At 47.5% G+C, this 25,978-nt stretch overlaps 1 protein-coding gene across 1 annotated transcript in view; it reads left to right on the top strand.

Annotated features, from left to right (window-relative positions):
• The window catches only part of ITGB5 (integrin subunit beta 5), a 64,566-nt gene that overhangs the window by 26,377 nt on the left and 12,211 nt on the right, over positions 1-25,978 (top strand). The window contains exons 6-10 of the mRNA XM_009904393.2: positions 3,257-3,418; positions 4,817-4,912; positions 6,278-6,367; positions 9,986-10,120; positions 13,483-13,912. Of these exons, the coding sequence (XP_009902695.2) occupies positions 3,257-3,418; positions 4,817-4,912; positions 6,278-6,367; positions 9,986-10,120; positions 13,483-13,912 (913 nt within the window). The remainder of the gene's footprint in view (positions 1-3,256; positions 3,419-4,816; positions 4,913-6,277; positions 6,368-9,985; positions 10,121-13,482; positions 13,913-25,978) is intronic.

Here is a 25,978-nt window from a genome sequence, read left to right as displayed (position 1 = left end):
CAACTCAAGATGTAGGGAAAGTGTGCACAGCTAATGCAGACTAACAAGCAGGTCCAGGATTTGGCTCCTTTCTGAAAGCTGAAGATACGGCAAATGTTATTCTGGAGGCCATGAAAGACCCTGAGACAATAAGCCTTTATCCTGATGCTAACAGAGTAAGCCAGGAATATTAATCAGCCTTCTGTAATTACATTTTCCATTTGCACTATTTTGGTTTTCTGCCATTCTTGAAGTGCAAGCATCATATAGCCTGGTGGTATGTATAAGTTTCAGATCTTATACACTAAGATAGTGTAGTGCTGGACTAGAAAATAAAGTGCCTTTTGAAATAGTTTTGATTGGTGCTTGCTAGACACTGGTGTGTGGAGATGGCCAAGACACCTGGGAGGCACTGAGGTGCCCTTCAGAGCTGCACCAAATGAGGGAGGGTTTGGATTTTAATCTTGTTTTTCACTCATATCTGTTTCTTGCTTCCACAAAGGTCTGCATCTGTGAAACTGGTGTGGTTTTAGACATATTGGTGAAACCAGGGACATCTCTGGTAGTTGATGTCTTGGCAATTGAACACTTTATTCAGCACCGGAAGCATAAACTTCGATGTTTATTTCAGGCTTGGAGGTACTGGTGCAGAAGGTTTCAGCCTTTTCGATAGTATTTGGAGGGCTGTGCTGTACTGAGACAGCTGTGGCAGTTTAACCAGTCACTGTTGGATGTAAGGAGTGAGAAACTGGTCTTTCAGTTTATGGGAGGCAAATGTAGCTGGTCCTAAGAGTAGGAGCAAGATCCATAGCATGCCCAGCCCTGCAGAGACACATCTTCGCACTTCACTCTGCTGTGGAATCAGGTCCCACCTTTGTTTTCAAAGTCCTTTGTATCCCGTGAGAATCAAAGACCAGATGAGAGGGCAAATGTCAGTGCAGGGTTTTTGGTTAAAAAATCCCAGTCCAGGAAAAATAAATGAACCTCTCTTGGGTTATTTGTTTAAAGCAGAGCAGAGTGCTGCTCGGTTTTGTGGTGGAAGCTGCATGCTGAAGAGCTGGATTTTCCAGCGCCTGGAAGCCACTGGCAGAGACAGTGTGAGATGCAGCGGCTCCTCAGTGTGCCAGCCTCTCTCACTGCTTTTTACACAGGTCTGTAGCTGGACCACCCCATCTGAGACACCCTGGGCTGATACTCCAAAGCATCAATTGCTGTCAGTGCCTGAATATTGGCACCAATATTGTGGGTGTTTGCTGTTTTTTGGAAGTGAGTTCCTGAACTGAGCAACCAAAGTGGTTTTGAAGTTGTTTCTGTGAGAAAAGTGTGTGTTGGCGGCATAGAGAGTTGATCTGTAAAGGGATGCTTAGCCCTCAACTGGAAATTTGGCTTAGCAGGTAGGTGAAGAGCAGCGTCACTGCTAAAGGGGCTTCATAACTGCTGCTGGAATGCAGCTCATTTTTGTTGTGTGCAGCACATTTCTGAGGAAATGAAACTCGGATTGATCCTTTTAATCTCTTTCAGAGTTTCTTACCCTTGGTTGTCAAATAAAGTGAAATTCACATTGGTTGTGCAAAGAAAAGTGAACTGGATGGGCTTCTGTCTGGTAGCTGAGTAGACTGAGAACTGCTTCTTGCATTGTTATAGCCATAATCATTTAAGTTGAGTTCTTAAAGAACTGCATTTTGGCATGAATTTCTTGTGTTTTGTCCAGTGGGGTCATTTCAGTGGAATGACTCATGCTTCCCAGAGCAAGAAAGTCCTCATTTCATATTCAGCTGGACTGCAATGTGCTGGTACATGGCAAGGGATGTATGTTGCCAAAGATACCTTCCTATGGCCTTTTTTGCATTGTGTGGGTCTTTAAAATGCCATTAAAGAAAAAAAACAAACTTCTGCTGTAGGGAGGAAGTAGAAGGTTGCTCTGGAATGGTGTCCCTGAAGCAAGAGTTATATTTATCTGAAAGATCAGCAGGCTTTGGGCCATGACTCATATTTTAGAGGCAAAAATTGTGCTGGCAGCTGTGATTTTGCATCCTTCTGCCTGCTGTGCTGTCTTGCCTTACTCATGCCAGCTCTGTCCATAAGAAGTGTCTTTGCAGTTGGGCTGTGGCAGCTCATAGGCATCTTACTGTAAAATAAGGCAAAGTTCAGATTTTTCTAGATAACCTCTGGAGTTGAGTATATTCACCTGTATCATGCCCATCAGTAAGCTTTTCCCAGCTTTGTTTCATTGCTTCCCATAGAATTTGTGTGGTGTTGCTCTGGGCTGGGAGCTGGAGGGAGCGGGATGCTGAATGTGTGTGAGGAGGGAAAGTGTGGGGCTGTGTCTTTGCTGGCAGATGGGTAGGGTGGGCAGGGTGACCAGTCCAAGGAGAAGATCTGGAAGATAAGACTTTCTGGCTCAAGGCTCTGCTGTGGCAGGATCTCCCTGCCATTGTTGGCAGGTGGGAGCTCAGACTGTTTGGCTTGGCATGAGCTGGCAGTAGGAACAGCCAACATGAACAGGGGTGCAGTGATACAATTTCCAAAGATTTCCTTTGGGCTTCTCTGTTTCTCTCCACTTCCATTGCAACAAACAGCCTCAGAGTGCTGTGATAGGCACAGGTCTGCTCCTAGAGCCAACATGAAGCCAGGAACCTGGGGAAGCTCTGTGGGAGGGAAAAATTTATCCACTTGATTTTATCCCTTTATTTGGGGGAAAAAAAACCACTCTTCATTTCTCCCCATGCAGAGATGGTGGTAATGTCTGGTCCTTGCATAGAGTGCCTGTGCATGCACATGGGTTCACCAAAGCCAGCCCCTTCAGGCAGGTACCTTGCTGTGTTACAGCTCACAAAAAACCTCTGCAAGCGGGTGGTAATGAACCTGCTGAGTGGGGATATTGCAGTTCTCACTGTTGCCTTGTCTACTCCACAAGTCTGAGGAAACAAAGTCAGATTAAATATGTGGAGGAATTTGGCAGGTCTCCTTTGACTATAAAAGCAGCTAAAACTCTTATTCTTGGATCTGGGCAGGGAAGGTCTGGTGGACAGTCCACATACTTCCCCATGCATGTTTAAGTAAGTGTGCTGGAAGGTGATATTGGGAAATGCTAGACGAGCCCTGACCTTTTGTCTTCTTGCCAGGGATGGGTAGACAGAAGCATAGTGCTCTTCTAAGTAATGCTCATGGGTCTGCTGCTGGATGGGCATGTGGCTGGGACCGTGTGCAGGATGAGGGGCAAAGCTTGGGCTTGGCAGGAGTAGGCCAGACATCTCACAGGTTTGTTTTCCCGCAGGAGAAGATTGGCTGGCGTAAAGAGGCATCTCATCTGCTGGTCTTCACAACGGATGATGTGCCCCATATAGCCCTGGATGGGAAGCTGGGGGGGCTGGTGCAGCCCCATGATGGCCAGTGCCACCTGAATGAAGCTAACGAATACAGTGCATCTAGCCAGCTGGTGAGGAGTTACATGGGGGGCTCAGCCCTTGGAGAACTCAGGGTGTTGGTGGACCTCTCAGCCACCCATGACTCCAGCAGCCTATGGCAGACTCACCCCCTGACCAGCATGGTTTCACCTGCTGCTGCAGTTTGCAAACATTTGCAGTCCTCCTATAGTGAACGTTTCTGTGATGCTCCAAAACTGCTTAGGAGCTTAGTGACTTCCTTCAGGGCTCATTGCAAGGGAAAGAAAAGGACTGTCCTGAAAAGCATCATAAGTTACCTGCAAAGTGTAGAGGCAACTTAAAATGTCATCTCCTTTCTAAAATGTCTGGTGGACTGTCAGCTTCTCCCTGAGGAGGCTGAGTCTACCTTGAGGTGATTATAATAGTAAGCCCAACAGGATGCTTCTCTTAAGACTTTGAGCTCAACACTAACATAGATCTTAGTAATAAACAGCCCAAATGGCCATTTTTAAAAAATTAAGCTCAGTGGAGGAAACTTCTAGGGTGAAGGAGCTTTTGCCTGCCACCTCATTATCACATCCTTCTGCAGCAGTGTGCTTTATTCAGCAGGTCAGAAGCACTACTTTCTGCGCAGATGCCGCCTTGTAAGAGCAGGCATTTCTGGATGGAAGTTAGGATCCTTCCAGAAACCTTTCCACCCACCTGGGCAAGCCTAGCAAGTATCTGTATACTGGGGTTCAGCTTCCATACTGGCTGGGAAGATGACATGGGGATGCAGCCTTGGTGTTTCCATCTTTAAGTCTTGGTGGCTCTCCATCAGCCCTACAGTTTGCCACTAAATGAGGTGTTTTTCTCCAAGGATAGCACTTCAGATGCAGCCTGAGATTTTAAACTCAAGCTGGTCTCTTCTAAGTGATCCCTGGTTCATTATCCTGTTGCTTGTATGTAGGTAGAGCGGTATTTTCCTGCCATCCTCTCTGAGAAGTCTGCAGAATTAAGGAGCTTATTGTAATCTCTTTTTGCTTCCAGCATGCAAAAAGAGCAGGCAGTAGATGTTTCTGCTTTGGGAGAAAAAAATCGGACTTGTCCATGTGCTGCAATTCTAGATCTTCCTGCCTTGCATGCCTGAAGGTAGCAGCCAGCTTATTACACACGTGTGTGCTGATGGCAAAGCAGAAAGAGGAAAAACAGCAAGCTGGTGTTCAGGTGTTCTTGCAGCTAATTGTGTTGTCAGTCATGTAGTCTAATGAAAGATGCAGCAGAAATGCTCAAGGGCTGACAGAATTTCTGCTATTTCGACTGGGACTGTGCTGATACACCAGGCACTTCATCCCACCACAAAACATGCCACTTTTCTGGAATGAGTTTTGCCACTGAGGCAAGAAGGTCATTGAAATGAGTATTTGTTTCTGTGTTACCCACCAATTTCTCTGCCCTTGTTGTACCCTTAGGATTATCCTTCCCTGGCACTTCTTGGGGAGAAACTCTCTGAAAACAACATCCACCTGATTTTTGCTGTTACAAAAAGTCACTACATCCTGTACAAGGTGAGTGCTGCTGAGCCACCCCGGCTGGGGTGAGACTTAAGTGTCTCTTGAAAGCATCTGCCTGCTAGTGCCACGTAGTGAAGGCAGCTGCCGGCGTGCGTGTGGAGCCATGAGTGCGTGTGTGCAGCCATGAGATGTGTGCAGCTGTGAACATGCATGCTCACCTGCAAGTGTCCATGTGTGCAACCGTGAGGATGTGTGCAGCTATGAGTGTGTGTGTGCAGACATGAGCAAGTGTGTGCAGCTGTGAGCACATGTGTGCGGCCACAAGTGCCCATGTCTTCAGCCATGAGCACGTGTGTGCAGCCACAAGTCCACATGTGTGCAGCTGCAAGTGCCCATGTGTACAGCCATGAGGACGTGTGCAGCTGCAAGTCCCCATGCATGCATCTGTGAGCATGAGTGCATGCAGCTGCAAGTGCACATGGCCACGTGCTGGCAGCAGGGCTGGCAGGGGCAGGCTCGGCTCGCCGTCCCTCCCTTCTAGTCCTGTCAATGAAAAGCACTAAAGCTTCTTAGAGCAGAGAGATGTATGTGTTAGTGAGCATGTGAGGACCTAAAATAGACTCCAGTTTAATCTTGGATGTTGGGACGGCTGCCAGCTGTGCAGTGTGCAAGAGGGAGCACAAACCTGCTCAACCCATTCGGCAGTGACTTAATCCCATTACCTAATCGCACGCAGTGCTTCTGCCCAGCTGTGTTTTTCCATCATGGAGTCCAGGGCCCCAACACGCCATGAACAATCTGAGCTCTCTCGTCATCCCCACTCTTCCTCTGAAAGAAAAAGGTGACCTGAGCTGCAAGGGCTGGCCTATGTCTGGAGCTGCCCAGGGGGGAGGTACTTCAGGCAGGGTTGCTTTTGGAAACCTCTGCTCAGGCTCTCGAGGTTCAAGTGAAAACAGCCAGCAGTTGCGTTGCTAGGTTGAGATGCTGCTGGTGGCCCACAGAGAGGAGAGTGGGAGAGCTGAGCTCATTCCCCACCCCCTCTCCTGGGGATGCTCGTAGGTCATGAGGCGAGACAGGGCAGCCACACCTCCCTCCCTTCGGTGCTGGCTTTCCAGAGCGCACAGCAGCTGGGTCTCGCCCCGTCTGGCAGCAGGCTTGGGTTGGGTCTGTTAGTCCCCATCCTGTGGCCAGGAGCTCTGTGCAGCGTTTGCCATGCCACGTTAGCAATGCTTGGCTTAAAAAAGCTCCACAGTGATGTCAGCCAAGCTGTAGTGTGCCACAGGACGATGGAGCAGGGTGCGTGGCTGGTGTCTGCATGGTCGATCCCTCCTCACCCTCTGCTTTTCTGTCTCCATTTCAGCATTTTCTTTAATTTCACCCCCCTCATTTTTTATTTATTTATTTTTTTATCCCCTCAAGAACTTTACTGCCCTGATTCCTGGGACAACAGTGGAGATTTTGCACAAAGACTCCAAGAATATCATTGAGCTGATTGTCAAGGCCTACAACGTAAGTGCCTTTTAATTCTGCAGCTGCTGTTGTGTGAAGTGCCAAGAGCTCAGCTGGCTTGCCTCTCCTGGGTGTGCTCCACCCAGCTTGGGCCACTTCCTTCCCCAGTCCCCTACACATTGCTGGAGCTTGAACATCCACCCTGGGAAGGGAAACAAGGTGTGTGAGGTGGAGTAGGAGCATGATGGAGATTTCATCTCATGTCTCTTGTGCACAGAATGGCCCTCAAAATTCAACCCTGATCTAGCACTATTCTCTCTCAGAGCATCTCTACCCGTAGGTAAAATAGATGATCTGTTTACTGTCTGGGGTTCAGAGGCCTCCCAAGGGTCTGACCAGGATCCAGCTAAGGTCACATCCTTGCACAGGTCTCCATGCAGCACAAGTTGGTTCACCCCATGAGCATCACTGTGTCTCCAGTATCCCAAGGGAGCCTGCCTATGTGGCATTGCCAGTGTAGTCTGCCCTGCCACAAAGGGGCCCGTGGGGGACAGCAAGGAAACTGCAGCTGTGGTGCTGACCTGATGTTGCCCAACTCCATGGGGATCAGGGGAGCAGATCAGTTAGAAGCAGCTAAATTGTGTGTGCATTGGATGTTTAGTTGTCAGTGTTTCTGTTGACTTTTCCCTGAGTTCTTGTAGGTTGGCACTTTGTGCTTCTGGAAAGATACTATTGTGAGACTTCAGGTCAGGGTTTTTCATGCATAGGACCTGTGAACACAGCTTTCAATGGCTGCAGGCTCTTCTTCATACTATGCTCATTAGTATAAGAGAATGAGTAAGAGCTTCTTTAGAAAAGTTTACACATCTAGAGGTCATGTAGGCTTGTTCTGTGCTTTGTGTGTTCTGTAATGTTAATCTTTCCTTCCCCAACAGCTCACTGCAGCATTTGGATATGCCCTTAGAGAGAATGCTTCCCAAAGCTTCACCCTCTGAGGAATGGCAATGAGTAGCTAATGCTGCTAATGAGGCCCTGGAGGCACTGCAAAGCAAAAGCTCAGTTGTACCAGTTTGCACCATTGAGGAAGGAGAGTCTCATGGCTAAGATGCTTGGTTGGAGTGAAAGAATTGACCATTCACTCCATGTTGACTTTACATGTGGTCTCAGAGCCTCCATTTGCCTCAGTTTCCTGGTGGTAACATGCACCCCTGGCCTCCATTTCACCACTCCTCAAGCCTTTGCAGGGAGAGATAAGCTGATTAAAAAACTGGGGATTTAATGCCCCCACACCTTCTCCCTCCTCTTTGCTTGTGAGCTTTCCAACAGTGCAGCTGGCATGGAACCATTAGGATGCTAAGGTCATGGTGCCCTTTGGAAGCTGTGTGGCTGTGTGGAAGCTGCTGATGCTGAAGATGTCATCTTGTCTGTTCAGCTGGGTGATGGGTAGGGACTGAGACCCCTGAGTCTGCTGCCAGGAGCTGGCAGCTCCTGCCTGTGCTGCAGGCAGCCTGGGGCCACAGGAAACCTGGCACCTGCCCAGGCCGTCTCCTCTTGGTAGCTTTGTTTTCTTCCTGAAATAAAGAAGGAAATTCTCACTGTGGGAGAAGGCTAAAATTTCTGATTCCCAAGTGGGTGTTATTCCTCTTGGAAAGGAAAGTCTGAGCCTGGTGAAATCCATCATCTGTGACAAGGACTGTTGTCCTGTGGGGTGGCAGTGGCTGGTGCTCTGAGCCTAGGCTCAATCTCTCCAGTGTTTTGGCCATCTCTGTTTCTCTCTGATCTACTTCCCATACTGTGTACATCAGACTTGCTCAGGGTTTATGTCACCCTGAGATCCCTTTCCCTCATCACTTCATCTTTCATCTCCCATTTTCTACTGCCTGGCAGAAGAAGCAAGAGAATTGGGACTGCTTTTTTTCTCTGTCCTCATTAAGGAAAAAAACCCTTCCCTCAAATTTCAATGCACCTGGGAAATGAAAAGGCTTCTGGATGTCTGTGCCTAAGCTGATAATGACACCAGGGAGTTTCTTCCTGGGCACATGGGCTGGGTTGGGGAGGGAGCAAATAGGACACTGGTTTAAAAGACACTTTCTTAAACCCAGTCCAGGCAGGTCTCAGATGTGTTTCTTGTTACACCACTGCTGGGTTTCCCATGGCAGGTGGCCTTCACATCAGCTGTCTCTGGAGCTTCTGCCAGTTCAGGATTTCCTTGTTCTGAAATGATGCAGCCTTTGAATTTCCCCTGGGCTATAGCAAGCAGCTTTATTTCAAGCAGAGATATTGCTCTATCTCAGGGACAGGCTCTTTCTTTGAGTCTCTCCAGCATTCTCTGCACATCCTTGAAGGCACAGCAGTCATGGGGGCCACTAAAAAACACAGCAGAAAAATCTGTAGTAGCCCTTAGTGGTGGCCATGGTGCTGTGAGAAGGTATTGTGCTGTGTAATGGTGCAGTAGGTAATAATAATTAAAGGAACAGCTTTACTATATAGGACTATTGAAAAAATGTGGCACTTGTATAAGAACACCAGAAGGGTCCATGCAAGGTCATGCAGAAGGCTGACCTGGTGTCCTGTCTTCTGCCATGCCCCAAATGAGATGCTCTGGGCAGGAAAATGAGAGGGTGTTTACCAGTGTGACAGCATCGTGATGGATGCTCTGTGTGATCCAAATTGCCACCCTGTGAGTGGTTCCTCTGCTACAGCAGAGAGATGGGAAATTATTCCTTTCTTTCCTCAGGATTTGCCTGGCTAAAACATTACCTGCCTGTTTCCCAAAGTTTCTGATGTGTGAACCCTAGTTTTGTATGGCAAGAGGTCTGAATTAGCACTTTTCCTTGGTCTGATCACTTTGGGAAGGGTTGAGGACAAGGGGGCGAAAGGGATGGAGCTGCAGGCTGGCTTTGGCAGAGAAATGTATTTGTACAAAAAAAGCTCCATTTTGAAAACCTTTGTAGTTTTTGGATAGCATTCATACAAAGAGAAAAAGATATCAGTTCCAGTCATTGGAAGAATTAAACAAAGCAACCTTGTTCTGACATAATACTTGCAAACTTGATGTTATGTTGACTTAAAGTCTGTGTGTGTGCAGCAGGTTGGAGAGGTAAGAGGCAGAAGAAAGAGATTTCTTATTTATTTTTTTCCCATGGTGGTGTTTCCAGGTGATGCATCTAAAAGCATACTGTTTGGTGTTTTCTCCTAAGAGCAGGACAGAGTTAATGCTGTTTTACAGCTTCTCTATGCTGTATGACAGATGTCACAGGATGACTGCCAGTGGAGAATCAGGCTTTGCGCTTTGCGGCGGGGCTGGTTTATGGGGAGGAGGAGGTACAGATGTGCACACAAAGCTCTGACCTTCATCTCAGAGTTGCTCCATTTGTGGTTGAGAATGTTTTCTTCTTCCTGTTTCTCCTTCATCCTTATCATTTGAATGCTTGCTACAATGTTCATCACACCGATCCTGGAGGGCATAAGCCACCCACAAGGGCTGTAAGCAGCTCTCTGTGAGTCTAGTTCCATGTATCAGTGTCAACCCTAAACAACAGTGTGCTTGCAAGGGTGATATTTTTTCATATAAGTGCAGAGGTATCCTAGCCAACCTCTGGAAACATCAGAAGAGACTAAAACAGATGAAAGACACCTTTAAGAACCTGACAATATGCTTTCCCATTGTACTTCTAGAATATCCGGTCGAAGGTGGAGCTCACAGTCTGGGACAGCCCTGAAGATGTTGGCTTGACCTTCACTGCCACGTGCCAAGATGGGCTGTCCTATCCCGGGCTCAGGAAGTGTGGAGATCTCAAGATAGGAGATACGGTGAGTCTGCCTTTTGGTCTGTCCCATGGAGAAGCAGTTTCACTCTCTGTGCTGCTCCTTACCTCCCTCAGTGAGTGGTCCTGGGCGATAAAGTACAGCTTTGCTCATCCTTCTCTGCTCTCCTCGTGCTGTGTCACATTAATATAGACACTCACGGAGAGTAACTCTGCTAGAAGTGGCTCTGGGAGGTATAGATTAACCCAGGGTCAGATGTTAGGAAGGAGGGAATGCAGGCAGCTTGTCCACAGCACCCTTAGCCAAAAGGTCTTGATCAGGCAGCAGAATTCAATAGTCAAGAATGAACTTTTTGCACCTGTAATCCTAGGTGTTCACACCCCACTCTCACCTGTGAATTCTTATTACTGTGGTTTGCTGGTCTCTTTCTGGTCTGTTAAATAGTCAAGATTTTCTTGTTGCTGTTTGAGGATCCTGGTTTATATTAGCATCACTGCTTGTATTACAAAGTGTGGCCAGCAGGACCAGAGAAGTGATTGTCCCCCTGTACTCCACATTGGTGAGGCTGCATCTTGATTATTATGTTGACTTTTGGGCCTCTCACTTGAAGGACACTGAGGTGTTGCAGCATGCCCAGAAAAGGGCAACAAAGCTGGTGAAGAGTCTTGAGTACAAATCTTATGATGGCTCAGGGAACTGGGGTTGTTTAGTCTGGAGAAAAGGAGGTTCAGGGGAGACCTTATTGCTTTCTACAACTACATGAAAGGAGTTTGTAGCAAGGTGGGGGATGGTCTCTTCTCCCAGGTGACAAGTGATAGGACAAGAGGAAACTACCTCAGGTTGTGCTTGGGGAGATTTATATTGGACATCAGGAAAAATTCTTCACTGAAGGAGTTATCAAACATTGGAACAGGCTGTCCAGGGAGATGGTGGAGTTGCCATCCCTGGAGGTATTATACTTGGTACTTATGGTTTAATGGTGGGCTTGGCAGTGTTAGGGTGGACTTGGAGATCTCAAAGGTCTTTCCAACCTAAATGATCCTCTGATTCTAATCTAAACCTGTCTTTTTCTGGAGTGAAGATGTCATGGTTAACTTTGGAGGCATTGCAAAAAAAGGACTGGGTGCTCAGAAAGGCAGCAACCCTCCTGCTGTGTGCTCAGTTCCTAGGATTATCAGATGGCAGAATGGAATAAAAATACAACTTGCCCCTTAATGCCAAAAGTATACACAGTATAATCCACCCTATGCTTTTATATATGCCTGTATGTATACATACATATGTGCCAAGCTTTACTGTTTAAAATTGAATGTTGATACAGATAAAGGAGTTGATGGGTTCAGAGCAGTGGGGAACTCCCTCCCCTCCTCCAGGCTTTTACTGTCTGCAAGGACACGGGTGCGGATTTGTTAGCAGCCTGATTGCCTTATTTGAGAAGAGTGACTGTGCAAACATACCAAAGCCCTAAGTGCTGAGACACATAAAAATAGTTTGAAACACTCCACAGTAGCTGGATTTTTTACCCCACCATAAAAGGATCATGCAAAGTGTTAAAGAGGATGGTGGCCTCTGCTTTTTTAGCTGACCTGACTGGATCTCTGATGGGTGGGTAAAAGCAATACCTGGAGTGTTGTACATGCCCTCCTTGTTCCCTCAGGAAAGCCTGAGCTTCTAAGGTAGCAGAGTTAATCTGGTGGTTGATCATGGGCTCCTGGCTTTGGCATGAGCGGGGGGTGTTGCTCCAGCTGCTGCAGATTGCACTGTGTGGGGGCTTGGCAGTGGGTGCATCAGAGAGGTGGTGCTGGTACATCTCCCATTTTAGGTGCACCTGAGTACTGAGGTGCCTGCACAGGCAGACATGCCACAGGATCATGGGGATCCTGTCCCTCCATTCCCTTGTGTTCTGCTTCTCTCTACCCCATTGCTTCCATGTGGATCAAGATCATGGGGATCCTGTCCCTCCATTCCTTTGTGTTCAGCTTCTCTCTACCCCATTGCTTCCACGTGGATCAAGATCTGACTCCTGTTAATAAAGTTTCCCCAAAGAGGATAACGCTGGCATTGGGCCTTAATCTGCTGGGGTTTAGTCCTAGGGCTGTGGGTGTCAGCAGGTGAAAGGGAGCAGGATTACCCTGATCTCCTTATTTTGCTTTCTGATCTCCTTCTCCTTTGTAATTTGAGCTCCTTGCCTAATTGCTTCAGGTTTTGGGAATGAGAGGAGGCCACGGGAGCTTTCCTGGGAGTGAACTCTCCTAGCTGGAGGTTGTCTGCACTTCACCCCTTGGCATGTGGGGTAGTTCAGGCACTAACAGGTCGAAGTGACCCCAAATGTCTCCAGAGAAAAATCATTCCCTCCTGAAGCCTAGGATAGGGGCTCATTTTCCTGGAACAGCTTCAGGCAGTGCTGGCTGGACTGAGACTTTCACCAAACAGCAGGATTAAACTGGGGTCCAGGCAAATGGCAGTAGGACAGTCTTGGTTTTCCCAAGGAGAAAATCCCTGACACTGGACTGTAGCAACAGAAAATGAGTAGAGGGGTGGTGTACAACTGTATAATGATGTATAACCCTTTGTCCTAGTTCTGGCTGTGATAGAGTTAATTTTCTCCCTAGTAGCTGCTGCAGTGTTGTGTTTTGGTTTTAGTGTGAGAATAATGTTGATAACACACTGATGTTTTAGTTGTTGCTAAGTATTGCAAGTCCTAAGTTCAGGATTTCTCTGCTTCCCATGCTTTTCCTGTGAGCAGGTGTACAAGAAGCTGGAAGGGAACACTGCCAGGACAACTGACCCAAACTCTCTAATCTTAATAAGAAGCATCCATCAGAAATGGTCTGTTTGCAGTGTGATGTTAGCCTGGGGCTATGGGACTGACACACATTCTCTATGTGCAGACCAGGATTCCCATGAAACCTTCTCAATCCATGATCCTGTAGGCATCTCGGGCCCTTCTGCTGTGTTCATTAGATCCTTGATAGTGCTTAGTTTCACAGTTTAACATTTTAAATAGCTTGAAAACCAGGCTATTTGGTAGAGTTTTGCCCTGTTTGTTTCATGGGAATAAGTAAGTTCCTTCCCACTTCTCAGAAAGCAGTGGTCCCTGATGGGGAAAATCACTGCTAACAGTAAAGAGTTTTAAAATGTTAAGGATTTCAAAACCCTTGTGGGACCTGCAGATATTGATGCATTGAGGTGCAGATGCCCTTGTGAGATCTACATTTCTTTTGGGGCTCTTCTGCACACCTGGGAATGAAGCTTAATGTGCTGAGAGTGGTCCGGCTCTGGGTAATTGCCCCACGGCTTTTTCTCAAGACATTTGTGCTTCTCTCCTGCTTTCCTTCCCAAGACACTCTTTATGACCATTCTGGAGCCGTGTTAACTTACATCACAACTTGCCTCCCCACTGCCAGGTTTCCTTCGAGGTGGCCGTGGAGGCACGGAGCTGCCCCGCTGAGGACACCTCTCACACCTTCACCATCAAGCCTGCCGGCTTTCGGGACACGCTGGAGGTGATGGTAACCTACAGCTGCCGGTGCGGCTGCACCGGCCGGGCGGCGCCGGCCAGCGGCAAGTGCAGCGGCAATGGGACCTATGCCTGCGGGCTGTGCGAGTGCGACCCTGGCTACCTGGGGGCCAGGTGCGAGTGCGAGGAGGGCGCCAGCGCCGACATGCACAACGCCATGTGCCGGGAGGCAGAGGGCAAACCCCTCTGCAGCGGGAGAGGGGAGTGCAGCTGTAATCAGTGCCTCTGCTACGAGAGCGAGTTCGGAAACATCTACGGGCCCTTCTGCGAGTGCGACGACTTCTCCTGCGCCAGGTACAAGGGAATCCTCTGCTCAGGTAGGAGCCTTTCTTCCCTGGCACCCTCTGCTTTGCAGGGATGGGAAAACCACCCTGAAATGGGGAAGGCTGCTGGGATGGTGTGTGCAGGGTGTGGGAGGGGCTGCGCCGTCCCTGCCTGCTGAAATTTCAGTGCCCTGTTTCTGGAGGGATCTGCACTCCCTTTCTTTTCCTTACTGTGGTAGTTTTGGGCTGTGTCTAGAAAATTTTCCACAGATCTTGAACAGAAAGTAGTCGAATGTAAATGAATTACCACTGGATGTAAAAAGGAAAATAATGTTAAAGTCCAAATAATCTCATTGGACAGATATGGTTTACACATGACATCTGTGGGAACGGGTTGGACTTGATGATCTTTGAGATCTCTTCCAACCTTGGTGATTCTGCGATACCAAACATAAAAGTTAGTTTGGTGTAGTGACTTGCTCTCTTTTCACTTCCTTTGCTCTGGCAGACACTAGCTCTGGCTTCTGCTGGGTTTGCTGACCTTGGCTGCATTGCTTTGTTGTGGTTGAGATTAACAAACAACTCTCTGCTCTTCTCTCTCCTTTATCGTGTATAGGGGGGAGGGAGCAGGGAGGGGGAAGCTGTTGGTAGCCCCCTGGTTTGTTCGGGGGGTGTTGTTCTTGTGCTGTTTATAAATTGCAAATGCATGTAAATATTGTATATTTTGTACATATTCATCACATTTCATTTTTAGATTGTAGTTTTGCTTGCAAATACATCTTCATGGTTTAGTCATGAGGTCTGTGGTGACAGGCTGGACTTGATGATCTTTGAGGTCTCTTCCAACCTTGGTGATTCTGTGATTCATTTGCTTCCACTGAGGTAGTCTGGCAATTTTATGTTGTGGTGAATTTTCAACCCACCACACTTACAACAACAAAAAAAGGAGGGAGATATTTAAGTGCATCCCCACTAATGATCAAAAAGTGTATTATTCCCATCAGAAGTGAGCTTCCAGCATTTGAGTGAAAGGCTCTACTTGCAGTCTTGGCCTCTGCCCAGGTCCCATGAAGATGTCTTTTCTTTCGTGGTGTTATTTTGTCGTGACCATGCACATCTCTTGCTCACTGAAGTAGATCCCTAGGAAAGAGTAAACCAGCTCAGGCTTGAATTCTCTGAAGCTTTTTGGTGTCTTCTTAAGTTTGTTTTCTTCCCTGTGTAGCCAGAAAACAGTCTCCTTTTAAAAGATTAAGCATTTGAAGCAATCCCCTGGTGCAGTGCAGGTGCAAGGAAAGGTTGTGTTTCAGTCTGTTACTTATTAAAGAAAATCCATGTTAGAGATTCCTAAAGGCATTTTAGTTCTACATTTTTCTGCCCAAACATGTCATTCACGGGGCAAGATGTAGCCAGCTTTGCTTAAGCAAAGGCAGAGGAGCTATTGAGCTGTGTTTGCTAAAATGGCTTTAATTCCCTGTGCAAGGTCACATAACTTACCTTGCACATAATTGCCTGGATTAGCCCCCTGACTTAATTCCCTCCGCTGGAGCTGGGCAAAAGGTTGTTCGTTAAAATTTGCCTTCTTTCAAGCAAGGAAAATATTTCCTTATCTGAAAATCTTGAGCTAAACTTTCAAGATGAGTGTAAGCTTGGAAAAAAATAGCTACATCTCGTATTTTCTTCAGGGAAGTGGTGAATGTTGTTCCTGGCTGTTTATCTTGCCCTTGCATGTTTCTGAGCTGTGCAGTAAGCGATGGGGCACCTTTGGGTCGCAAGTTTCTGGCTGTCTGGAAGGTTGTGTTGTTAGGCAAGCAGAGGGTGTTCGTGCTCATTTGCTTGTGGCTTGGCTGGTGATATTTCATCACTGCTGAAGGTGGGGCAAGTGATGCCCCAGGTTTTGGCATTGCCTCAGGGCTCCCCACTGCAGAATATTGAGAATGGTCAGTACTACCTCCCACAGTGACCACCCCAGGCCAGGAGAGCTGGGACTATCCTTCCTGATACAGGAGCAGAAAGAGGGGTGAGCAAGCAGCGGAAAAGAAAGGAATTGAAAGTAGATGGAGGAAAAATAATAAGCTTAGCTGTGAAATCATTAAGAGCTGTGCTTCCTGGGGGTTCTTCTACCCAAATGCAGTCTGTTTAATAGCAAGCAGGGGAGTGATGCTATAAAATGAGGTTGGAATTCACTGGTGTAGTGATTGGTAGTGCAAGAGGAGACAATGCTTTGGTTGAATCTCCTTTTTGTCAGGAGAGTCAGACCTCTGCTGCTCCACAGAGAAAATCAGTTGTATGTCTTAGTTGCACCTGCTTTCTTCTGTCCCAGTGGAGGGCTTTTGGTGCTGGGAAAAGCAGCATGGCTACTTTGGGATTTGCCAGAGTTTTAAAAAGTAATTTTCAAGTCCTTTTTATAGCTATGAAAGAAAACAAAGGGTAGGCTGAGGCCAAGTGGCCTCTTTGCTCTAGGCATGGAATGGAGTCTGGCACGGCTTCTTGGGGTGGAGTGGTTCTCCCTGTGCCTCCTGGTATTTCTGTTGCTGCTGGTTTGTTTGCTTTTAAAAGAAGGAATTCCATCAGTTATGGTGCTAAATCTGAGCTGCAGCAAGTGCCATGCTGATGACATAACACTTTGAAATTTTGTCAGCCTAAGAGGCTTGGGGCTTCTTCAGCCCACCAAAAGCATCTGAGCTTACACAGCAGGCCAGAAACCAAAGCTGCCCCTAGCAAACAGCCCACTGCTACACAAGCATCTCCAATGACTTCCAGCATATGTGTGCTCTCTCCTCCCTACAAGTAGGACCTTCTTGAAAAAGGTCTGTGTGTTTGGTTTGGCACTGAATGTCACAGCCCACCAGAATGTGTAAACTTGGCAGCCAAGGGAGTCTGGATCACACCTCAGATGCAGGATGTCTCTTGGGGCAGTCACACAGGGTCCAGTTGCTGCTTTTGTTCCTGCAGGGGGTAAGAAATGACACCCTGCCCTGCCTCTGTCTTCTCCTGGGCACAATGTTTGTACCTAAAAAGCCTCAGCAACCCAGTGTCCATCACTCTCAACGACTGAATCCTACCCATCACCAACCAGCCTGGGCTTTCCTTCATTTTATGATCCGAAGTGAAGCTATCCCCATCAAGTCACTGCCATGACACAGGGCTGGGTGGCAGATTGTACTCGGGCATCCTGTATTCCTGGCAAAAAGACAGCTAGGTTGAAATAGTCCCAAATAATCTTTGACCTTCTTGTCTCTTGGTACATGGTTCTCTGGCCAGCAAAAGCCTTTTCATTTCTGGCTTGACTTCTAAATAGTGGCACCTCATTTTGTCAGCATTTGGGAGGAGAGACGACTGCAGATAGTGCTGTCTATGGCTCCTGTCCTTTTGTAGTCTCTTGTAAAGTAGAGAAGTGGAGTTTGGGTGGGAGATAATCTAAAGGAGAAGTAAAAATGTAATTCCTGTTAGTGGGAGGTTTAATGTGCCTCCTGCATCTGTGAGGCGGGCAGGAAAAGCAGTCATTTATAACGTGTCGTAAATATTGACTCAAGTTCCATCCACTTAGTCATTGACAAGTGGCATTTGTTCTGCTGATCCCTGAGTTCAATTAATATCTTCAGAGTAGCTGTTTCAAACCACTAATCCAGCTTCTGGAAGAGCTGTTGGGAATGGCTTGCAGAAGTCCTTGGTTCCTGCAAAAGGCATGCAATAGCGTTAGCCATGGCATCGTGCTCTGACAGTGCAGGCAGTCGCTTCCCAAACCCCTGAACACTTTGCTCCCAGTTTTGCACCATATGGAGGAATTTTCCTCTTGTGCTGAGACTTTCAGCATATTGATCTGGCCTCTATGCTGAGATGTGGGTGAGTGTGGGAGAGGGGCAGAGAGCCCTCCTGCCCACAGCCTGCCCTACTGTTTGCAGCTAGGTGGGGGAAGGGGCAGCTGGATTCAGGGGCCCAGCAGCTTTTTGAACCCCTTGGATGCCTGCCAGGCAGTTTGACAAAGGAGGAAACATCTCAGCACTAATTGCATTCCTGAAGGCCCCATAAAACTAGGTGGCAAGAGGGAGGAGAGGCCCTGGTGAGGGCATCACTGGTTTGCATCTAATGAAGAGAGACTGGCTCTCTGGAGGCCAAGCTTTCTTGGCTTCCATGCTGCAAAGCTATTCTTGTTCTGGGAGGGGGGGAATGCAGAGCAGTAAGACAGCATCTTTGCTTTGGTGTCTCTAGAGAAACTTGCCCTTAACCTTCACCACTGTAACCCAGCTCCCCACGTGGATGACAGAACTGTGGTTGTGCACCAAAACATCTCTACCATTGAAACCACTTCAAAAACTGCTGAGGATGTACAAGTCTTCAGTATTTATTTCTGGATGCTTCCCTTTCTTGGTTTCATTAAATGGGGAAGCACTGTGAAGTTTTAGCCTGTACTAGGGCCCAGTGAGGTACAGCTTTTCTGTTTGTTTTAAGGCAGCCTCAAATGAGAAATCTCACTCCCAGTTCTGCAATTTCTTTTTGGTGTTCCCCATCCCAGGCTCCAGAAGGGTGTTTAACAGTGCTGTGTTTGCAGGAGGTCTGGTGGGAGCATGGCTCTGGTGCCAGCACAGCGCTTTCTGGTTGTGAAATAGAGCCCCACGCTTTGAGAGCAGTGCTCATGTTTGGTGGTGCTACTGATATCTCCACCCTTGGGTTTCTGGTGGGGTCTGTTACTGTACAAATCAATGTTTCCAGGGATACATCTTATGGGAACAGACTTCTTTCCATACTTTTGTAGTTAATATTCACATACCCAGTGATAGTGCCTGGGTGGAGGATGCTAGTGTGCATCAGATGTGAAAATAAAGGTAACCCAGATTCAGCATTTTTCCCCTTGTCTTAATTCTCTTCATTCCTACTGTGTAAACTTCTACCAGAAGTTGCTGTTAAGAAAGAAAGGAGTAGTATTTGGTCTTTTAACCTCTGACATACGGGTGATGAATTGAGTGTGGTTTGGGGAGGAAGGGGAACTTGTCTGTGCCCACTGCCTGCACAATAAGCAAATGTAGTCACTCCCATAAGGGAAGAAGGTGGCCTGTGCCAAAAAGAGGCTAGAGAATGGAGCCTAAACCACATCTGCAATCTTTTCTTTGAAGTCATGTCAAGTCTTGTTATCTTTAGGGTTTTGACATGGGAGATTTGCTGGGGGGGCGGGGGGGGGTTGACTTTTTTTTTTAGTTTAGTTTGCATTAAAATAATGCACTGCCTAGTGAAAAATAAAATAAAGTGAAGTCCTGAGAGGGAGAAACAAAAGGACCATATAAGACGTGGAAGTTTGTTTGGTGCTAAGTGCTTGTTCAGCCGGGAGCCATGCGTCTGCAGAGGAGACGTGACTCCATCTCTGGGGTGTCTGCCCCACAGGTCAATCCTGCTCCAAACCCCCCCAGGCTGGAGGAGGGTGGGGAGCACACATCCACCAGCATTTTTAAGGCTCATTTTGGTGACAGAGAATGCATTGTCAGCTCGGGTCACTGCAGTGCAACCTCCTGGGACTGGTTGATTTGTTTGTGGCCCTAGTTATTAGCAGCAGGTGGGGGCTTGCAGAGGGCCAGGCAGTGGCTGTGTGTGCTGTTGGGGTTGCAGGGCATGGGAGGGTGGTTTGGAGTGACCTTAACCTAGTAAAAAATCTCTGACCTGAAACCTTTTCTATAATGGTGGATTACAGGACTATGAGTGCCTCTTTTTTCCAACTAAAGAGCAGGGTAGGGGACAGAGCTAAAAAGCAGTTGAAATTAGGCTAGAAAACAGAGAGATATCTAAATGTGTGGGGCCCATGGTGCCCATCAATCCTTCTTAGCAGCCAAGAAACTTGGTTTCAGGCATCTTGATGTCTCCTGCTTACAGAGCTGCTGCATAGCCCAGGGAGACCTTATGGTCAGAGTGAATAAAGAGGAGCACTGCAGCAGCATCTGTCTTTTAAGATGTGGTCAAGACTCAGTCAGGCTGCAGGTTTATCCTAGAGCTTTCTAAAAACCTTTCTCCTTGCTGCACTGCTGTTCAGCCTTGGCTTTTATCACATGCAGAAGCTGCTCAGGCAAGGCACTTGCACTGAGACATTTGTGTGCCTGTGAAGAAATGCATAAACCACAAATATCTTCCTGAATAAGAGGAAATAATAAACCTCTGACTTGCCATGTCCTGCAGTAGTGGTGAGCTGAGGCTGGAGCACCTGTGCCTTGTGCCACTGCTGGATGGGCATCCCCTCTCCAGCTTACATCACCCCTTCCACCTGTGAAATTTTTTGGCTCCAACAAGAATAGACTTCAAATGTGTGGTAAGAAATGAATCTGACTGTGGATGTCTGTTACCTTTGTCAGGGTTAAACTGTGAAGCTGGGCATGTTCAATTCACTCTTGTCACATGGATTAGTGTAAAGAAATGTAAGGTTTAGGTCAGCTCTGTTTGTTCCCTCCCTGTGGGTCAGCCTAAAGAAATGTAAGGTCTGGGTCAGCTAGGTCAGGCATGGCTGAGGGCTGTGATGGGGATTAATTGGAAGAGCAGCCAAGTGAGTTCACCTTCATCCTGCTCAGACTGATGCCATCCTCACTCCGGGAACAAGCTCCCTGAAGATGCTGTTTGCCTTGTGTCCAATGTCATTAGTCTGCATCTGAGCCCCTATTTTTTTTCTTTCTTGTTTTTCCCTTTCCCTTTCCAATTCATGTTTGTACAGACCAGATCTTTTGGAAGTCAGCTGTTGATATTCCTGCATTCCTGCTTGACCTCCTGCAGAGATGGGGGTGCATGACACTGCAACATTTTGGGGAGCCTGTGGTTGCCCTTACATGTGGGATGTTGGCTTTTAGGTCTCACTCCAGGGACAGGAGCTGCTGGTCAGCCCTGGGGTCATCCAAGGCTGGTTCCCAAGATACCTTCCTGAAAGCCTGGGTCTGCCCTTGCTTGACCTGGAGGCAGTGACCTCCAAGAGCAACACTCAACAGTTCTCAGCCTTTAACAGGGAATGCCATTGAGAAACTCTGCTCTTTACAGCATGAAGGGGATGAGAAACCACAGGGACATGTACAGGATGTACTTACTTGCTGCAGGCAGCCCACAGTGCACTTCTATTTTACCCAGTGCTGGAGTGGCACCTTCTGTGGTGAGAAACCAGAAGACACACAGTCCTAGGCTCCCAAATACTTTGAAAGAGAGGCTTCCCAGGAGCTTTAGCAGCTGGCTGGTATTAACATCCTTTAGCAGTGTTTGAATTTTCCTTGCAAGCAATTCTCAAGCATCCACCACAGTTATTTTGGAGGACTATGATGAGGCAGAGAAATGGGGTCACTCATGCTGGTGATTGATACCTGTCACCATGTGTTAGTGGACTGCTTGTGATTTTCAACAGAGAAGCCAGGAAGGATTTTTATTTAAAACACATTCTTTACCAAGGTAGGCTTTCTGGGTCATGCAGTCGGGCTTTGGCCTGGGTGCAAGCTGCCTCCTCTTGACAGCCATAAATCCAGAGAGGAAGGTGTCCCATAAATCACCACCTTACAAGGGGCCTGTACTTAACACTGTCTTGCTGGCATCTGTGCAACCATCCTCTAGCTCCCAACAGCTGTTGTGCTCTTTGCAGGTCTCTCTACCCTAAGTTACCAAACTCAGCAGCATGTCCCATGTGATTCTGGGTGCATTCATCTCCAAGATCCATGGCTCATAAGCCCAATGCAGAGGAGGGCTGAGAGCATTCCAAATTTCATCCTCCTGAAGTCTCTATTTCCCTGGCATGGACATCCTCAGTGTCCTTTGGATGAGTGTGGGGCTGACTCTGTGCATGTGTTTCCTCACATCTCCAGTCCTGAGAGACTCCTGAAATGTTCCTGCTGCTTCCCTCTCAGGGTGTCATTTCCACCCTTCCTCTATCTCCGTCTTCTGCTTCCTCTCCAGATTTATTTTTTTCCCTTGAACATGGTTTCTGTTCTTGTTTCAATTTAATCCTCAGACATGTGCTGCTCTACTCTGAGAGCATGAATCTTCCCCATCCTGTTCCATGCCTGTTCAAGAGGCCCGGAGGCCCAGTGGCCGTTTGAACTCCTTGGGCTGGGGCAAATGGCATGGGGTGACCCTTGCTTGCTGGCCATGACCTGTGAAAGCACAGCCAGTGCTCATAGCTGCAGTGTGCATATATGCCTGGTTTGCCCTCTGACTGCTCTGCTAGTAACCTCCCATATTGCCTGGTGCAGCCCCTGTGTTCCAGGTCAGAAGTGGTGGCTTCTCAGTGCAGGTGAATGAAGCTAGAATGCTCTGGACTTGATGTAGGTGCTTCTCTGGATTTCTTATTCAAGAAATGCATGCAGTATTAGGTGTTACACCACCAGGCATTACCATTATGTTGTTGCCTGTGAAACATTATGGGTTATCTGAGATTTGAACTTGGTGATCCTCACAGGTCTCTTCCAGCTCAAAGTATTTTATGATCTTTGCATAGATTTCTCACAGGACCACAAATGATGTTTCCATTCATGCTTCTGCTCAGCACTGTGTTTATTCTTCATCTTCTCTTGTGCTTCTGGCAGCAGTTATATGCTGCCTGCCCTGCCTTGCTCACACCAAAGGCTTGTGTTGGTTGTTCACATGAAAGAGCAATTGGGTTGGACTTCCTTTCCCCAGCGTATCTCATACTGCTTTGCCAGAGTTTCCATTCCTGGCACGAAAGGGCAAGGCTGTCTTTTGTTGCCCCTCCTTTCCCTCTGCCTGGGCCCTCACTGCTGTCAAAGTCTTGCAGCTCTTCCCAAATCTGGCAGCAGCTCCTCGGACAACCAACCCACACAGAGCGCTGCTGTTCCTGCCTCTTTTCACTGGGCTTTCTCCTTGTCCTTGAGCGGACCTTTTGCAAGCGTTAATGCATGCTAATGAGGCATTAAATGCGAGGGTAGACTTAAAGAATAAAGCAATGACGTCTCTGACATCTTTATGGGAGCCAGAGCTCTGTCTGTGGGTCTCCACTCTTAAAGCTGTGCAACGTGTGAGTGACAACTGAAGGTGTGATCTGATGGTGCATGCAAGTACTCAAACCCCACTGTCCTGCAACTGCCCCTTCCCGTCACCAGGAACCTCCTATCTCAGAAAGTAGAAAGCTGCAAAAGGAAGATGAACTCTGAAAACACAGTGCATTGCCTATTTGCTCCCCAAAGAAAAAGCATAGTCTTAGGACAAATGCACCTCTGCCTTTGCAGACAGCATCCCAACAAGTTTGGTCCTCATTACAGTCATTAGCCAAAATAAGCATTTGGACATGGGTGCTGTTTAGAGGCAGATAGAAGCCTAAAACCAACAGGTGTGTGAAATTCTGGGTCTCTGCATTTCTTTTTGACATGTGCTGACAAGCCATGAATTTTGCCTGATTTAGTTTCAAAAACTTGAATTTGAAACAACTGACCTAGAGAGGAAGTATAGCACAGGCTGTGAGTTCAGACTTTCTCCTTTTTTTGGCCTTATTTTGCATGATACTCTGTTTTCTTCCAGCTTCTTTGGGAAGGGAGACATCTATTCCAAAAGCCACGGACCTTTGGTGAACTTGAACCAGATTATGTGTTTGCATCCAAACACAGAACTGGGCAAGGCTCCCACAGCACTGGATTCTGCAGAGAAAGCATCTCTCTCTGCTCCAGAGCCCACTCCTTTTAACAAAGTCCAGCTGAAAGGACATTCAGCCCGTTTGGCAGAGGAGGAATTATCCTGCTTTTAATTTGAAAAATGGGCCTGAACCATAGAATTCAGCCCTGGAGCACAGGCATTTGAGAGCCTGAGCTTAGTTTTAGAGCCAAGTTTTATTTTTAAGAATAAATCTGGTGGGTTTTGGGTGGAAGGAGATAGTAGGAGCCTGTTTGAACATTACAGCAATGAGACAGCTCATTCTTTCTATAGGCACCATGCATCAGTGGGATGGTTGCAGCACTGTAGCTTTTCTCAGGTCCTTTATTTGCATTTCATCTAATACATGGTCACCATATGTCCCTTCCTTTTCCTAAATCTTCCAGAGCTTCATGGTGACAAAAGCTGAAGGCTAAGTGTGAAGTTGTATAAGTGCACCTGGACCAAGAAGTATATAAGCTGGGGAAAAACTCCTGAGTGTTGGTGGTATCTGGACAGGGTTGGGAGAGCTGTCTCTTTGTCAAAAAAAATCTTTGACAGCTTTTTTTGGGGGGAAAGGAAAAGGAAACAAATGGGAGAAGCTTCACTGGGGGGTGGTGTATGTGTGTGCTGTGAGCAGGTCTCATCTGTTAGGGAGCTAGAGGGTTGGCTGGAGGGAGGAGTGCTGCAGTGGGAAAGGCATTGGTACACCCCATGGAAGACCCAATAAACACCTGCCTAACGATGAATGGAAGTCAGTGGAAAAGGACAGTGGTACTTTTTGAGTTATAGGATTGGAGGGTAACACGGGAGGGGACAAAAAGTTGGGGATCCCCCCCCCTATACACATACACACACATACCTTCCTCTCTGTCTTAGGGAATGATATGAATTGTTAGGATTTTCTGCAGTGCCTTCCATGTCAGGTGCTTAAGGGTGACAATGCCAAGGATGGGATGGCATTTAGACCCATGGCTTGAAGGGAGCCAGCACATCCATCCTGATTGTCTCTGCTGAGGATGAAGCTGTGCTTCTCGGGGAGCAGCCCTCACCCCAAATCACTCCCTGCATCAGTAGCAAAGTCAGCAACAGGACCTAAAAGCTCCAATTATCAGCTCTGGGTGTCTGTCCAAAAGGCCACGTGTGGCAGGCTCAGCTGAGGCGCTAACAGAAGCAAAAGTCAAGAGATTCATGGAGTGCTGAGCTCACTTTGGAAAAAAAAGGAAGGCTTTATTTCAAGACATGCAGCTTATATCTCCTCCAGGAAATGACTCCTCGTTGCCCCTTTTGGCTTTCTGGTGGATCATCAGCCGTATCTCATGACAGTGTTTCAGCTCTGCTTCTGTAGCAGAGAAGGAAAATGAGGAAAGGCTGGCCAGGGCTGCCGCAGGAAATCCGCCTGCCCCTGAGCACTTTCATCTGCCTCCATGAGACAGCAGTTTCCAAAGCCTTGTTTCCCCTGCCCAGTTCTCATTTAACCCAGGAGTCCCCAAGTGAGTGAGAAATTGTGGGTCTGCAGGGTTTTACTCTGTAATGGCAGTGTTGCAACTTGGGGGATGCTGGCAGCAACGGGGGGCTGGTGGCAGGGCTTGTGCTATCCAAGGGTGAATTAGCAGCTCAAGCATTTATTTTTGTCTTCACCTTTGGTTCCTTTAGTTTGCATCTCTGATGCTATCTTTGATGATTGGTGAGCTCAGCCAGCACTAGGATTGAAATGAAGGTTTAGTGAAAGCCTTGCCAATTCTTGGCCAAACCTGTATGCTTCAAGGGTGTCAATATCCACTGAAATTAGTGCAATGGGAAGATAGGCAGATCCATGGTGTCTGGTGTAAATAACATACAGAAAAGCACTAATGACTTATTTCTAGCTTCTTAGTGTTTGTTGTGTTGTTTCAGTACAGCATTGTGGATAAATGAGCATGGGCAGACTCTCTTGTGGTGTGAATGGAGGAGGCTGGTGGACGCGTTTCAGTTTACACAGAGACACTTGACATTTGTCTGTCCTTGTTTATACAGTAACCTCCTTTTCACAAGGGGGTTGTTATGCTCAGTAGGCTCCAGGAGTTGGGGATGCTCCTGCCAGGCTGCCACTCTTCTTTTTCCTGCCAAACTGGGGTGACCTAGGGAATGGATTCTAAGCCCATCCTCAGTATTTAAAATTTCCTGAGCTCTCTCTGACTTCCCACTGGTGCTGACCATCTGGCAGCAGGATGGTGCCACGAGCCTGAACTGTGCCATGGGCAGGCTGCCTCACCATGCCTGGCCTCTTGATGTGCAGTGCTGGCTCCTTTGAGTCACGGAAAGAGATCAGTGTCAATAATTTATTTACCTGAATGGGCACTGTGTCCTGTCATAGCCCTTCCCAAATGGAAAGGGCTACATTTTCCAAGTGTTCAAAGCCTTTTCTGCTGCCCTTCCTCCCACTCAAAACATCCCTTTCACAGAGCCTCTCTTGCAGATGTTGAGCACTTTTATTGAGAGACTGTCCAGCCTGGTACAAAACTGATGTTGAAGCAGTGACCTGTGTTAATAGGG

This window comes from Dryobates pubescens, chromosome 2 (genome assembly GCF_014839835.1).
Source record: "Dryobates pubescens isolate bDryPub1 chromosome 2, bDryPub1.pri, whole genome shotgun sequence".
Taxonomy (NCBI): domain Eukaryota; kingdom Metazoa; phylum Chordata; class Aves; order Piciformes; family Picidae; genus Dryobates; species Dryobates pubescens.
Note: the sequence above shows the minus strand (reverse complement) of the source record. Positions and strands in the feature narration are given on the sequence as shown.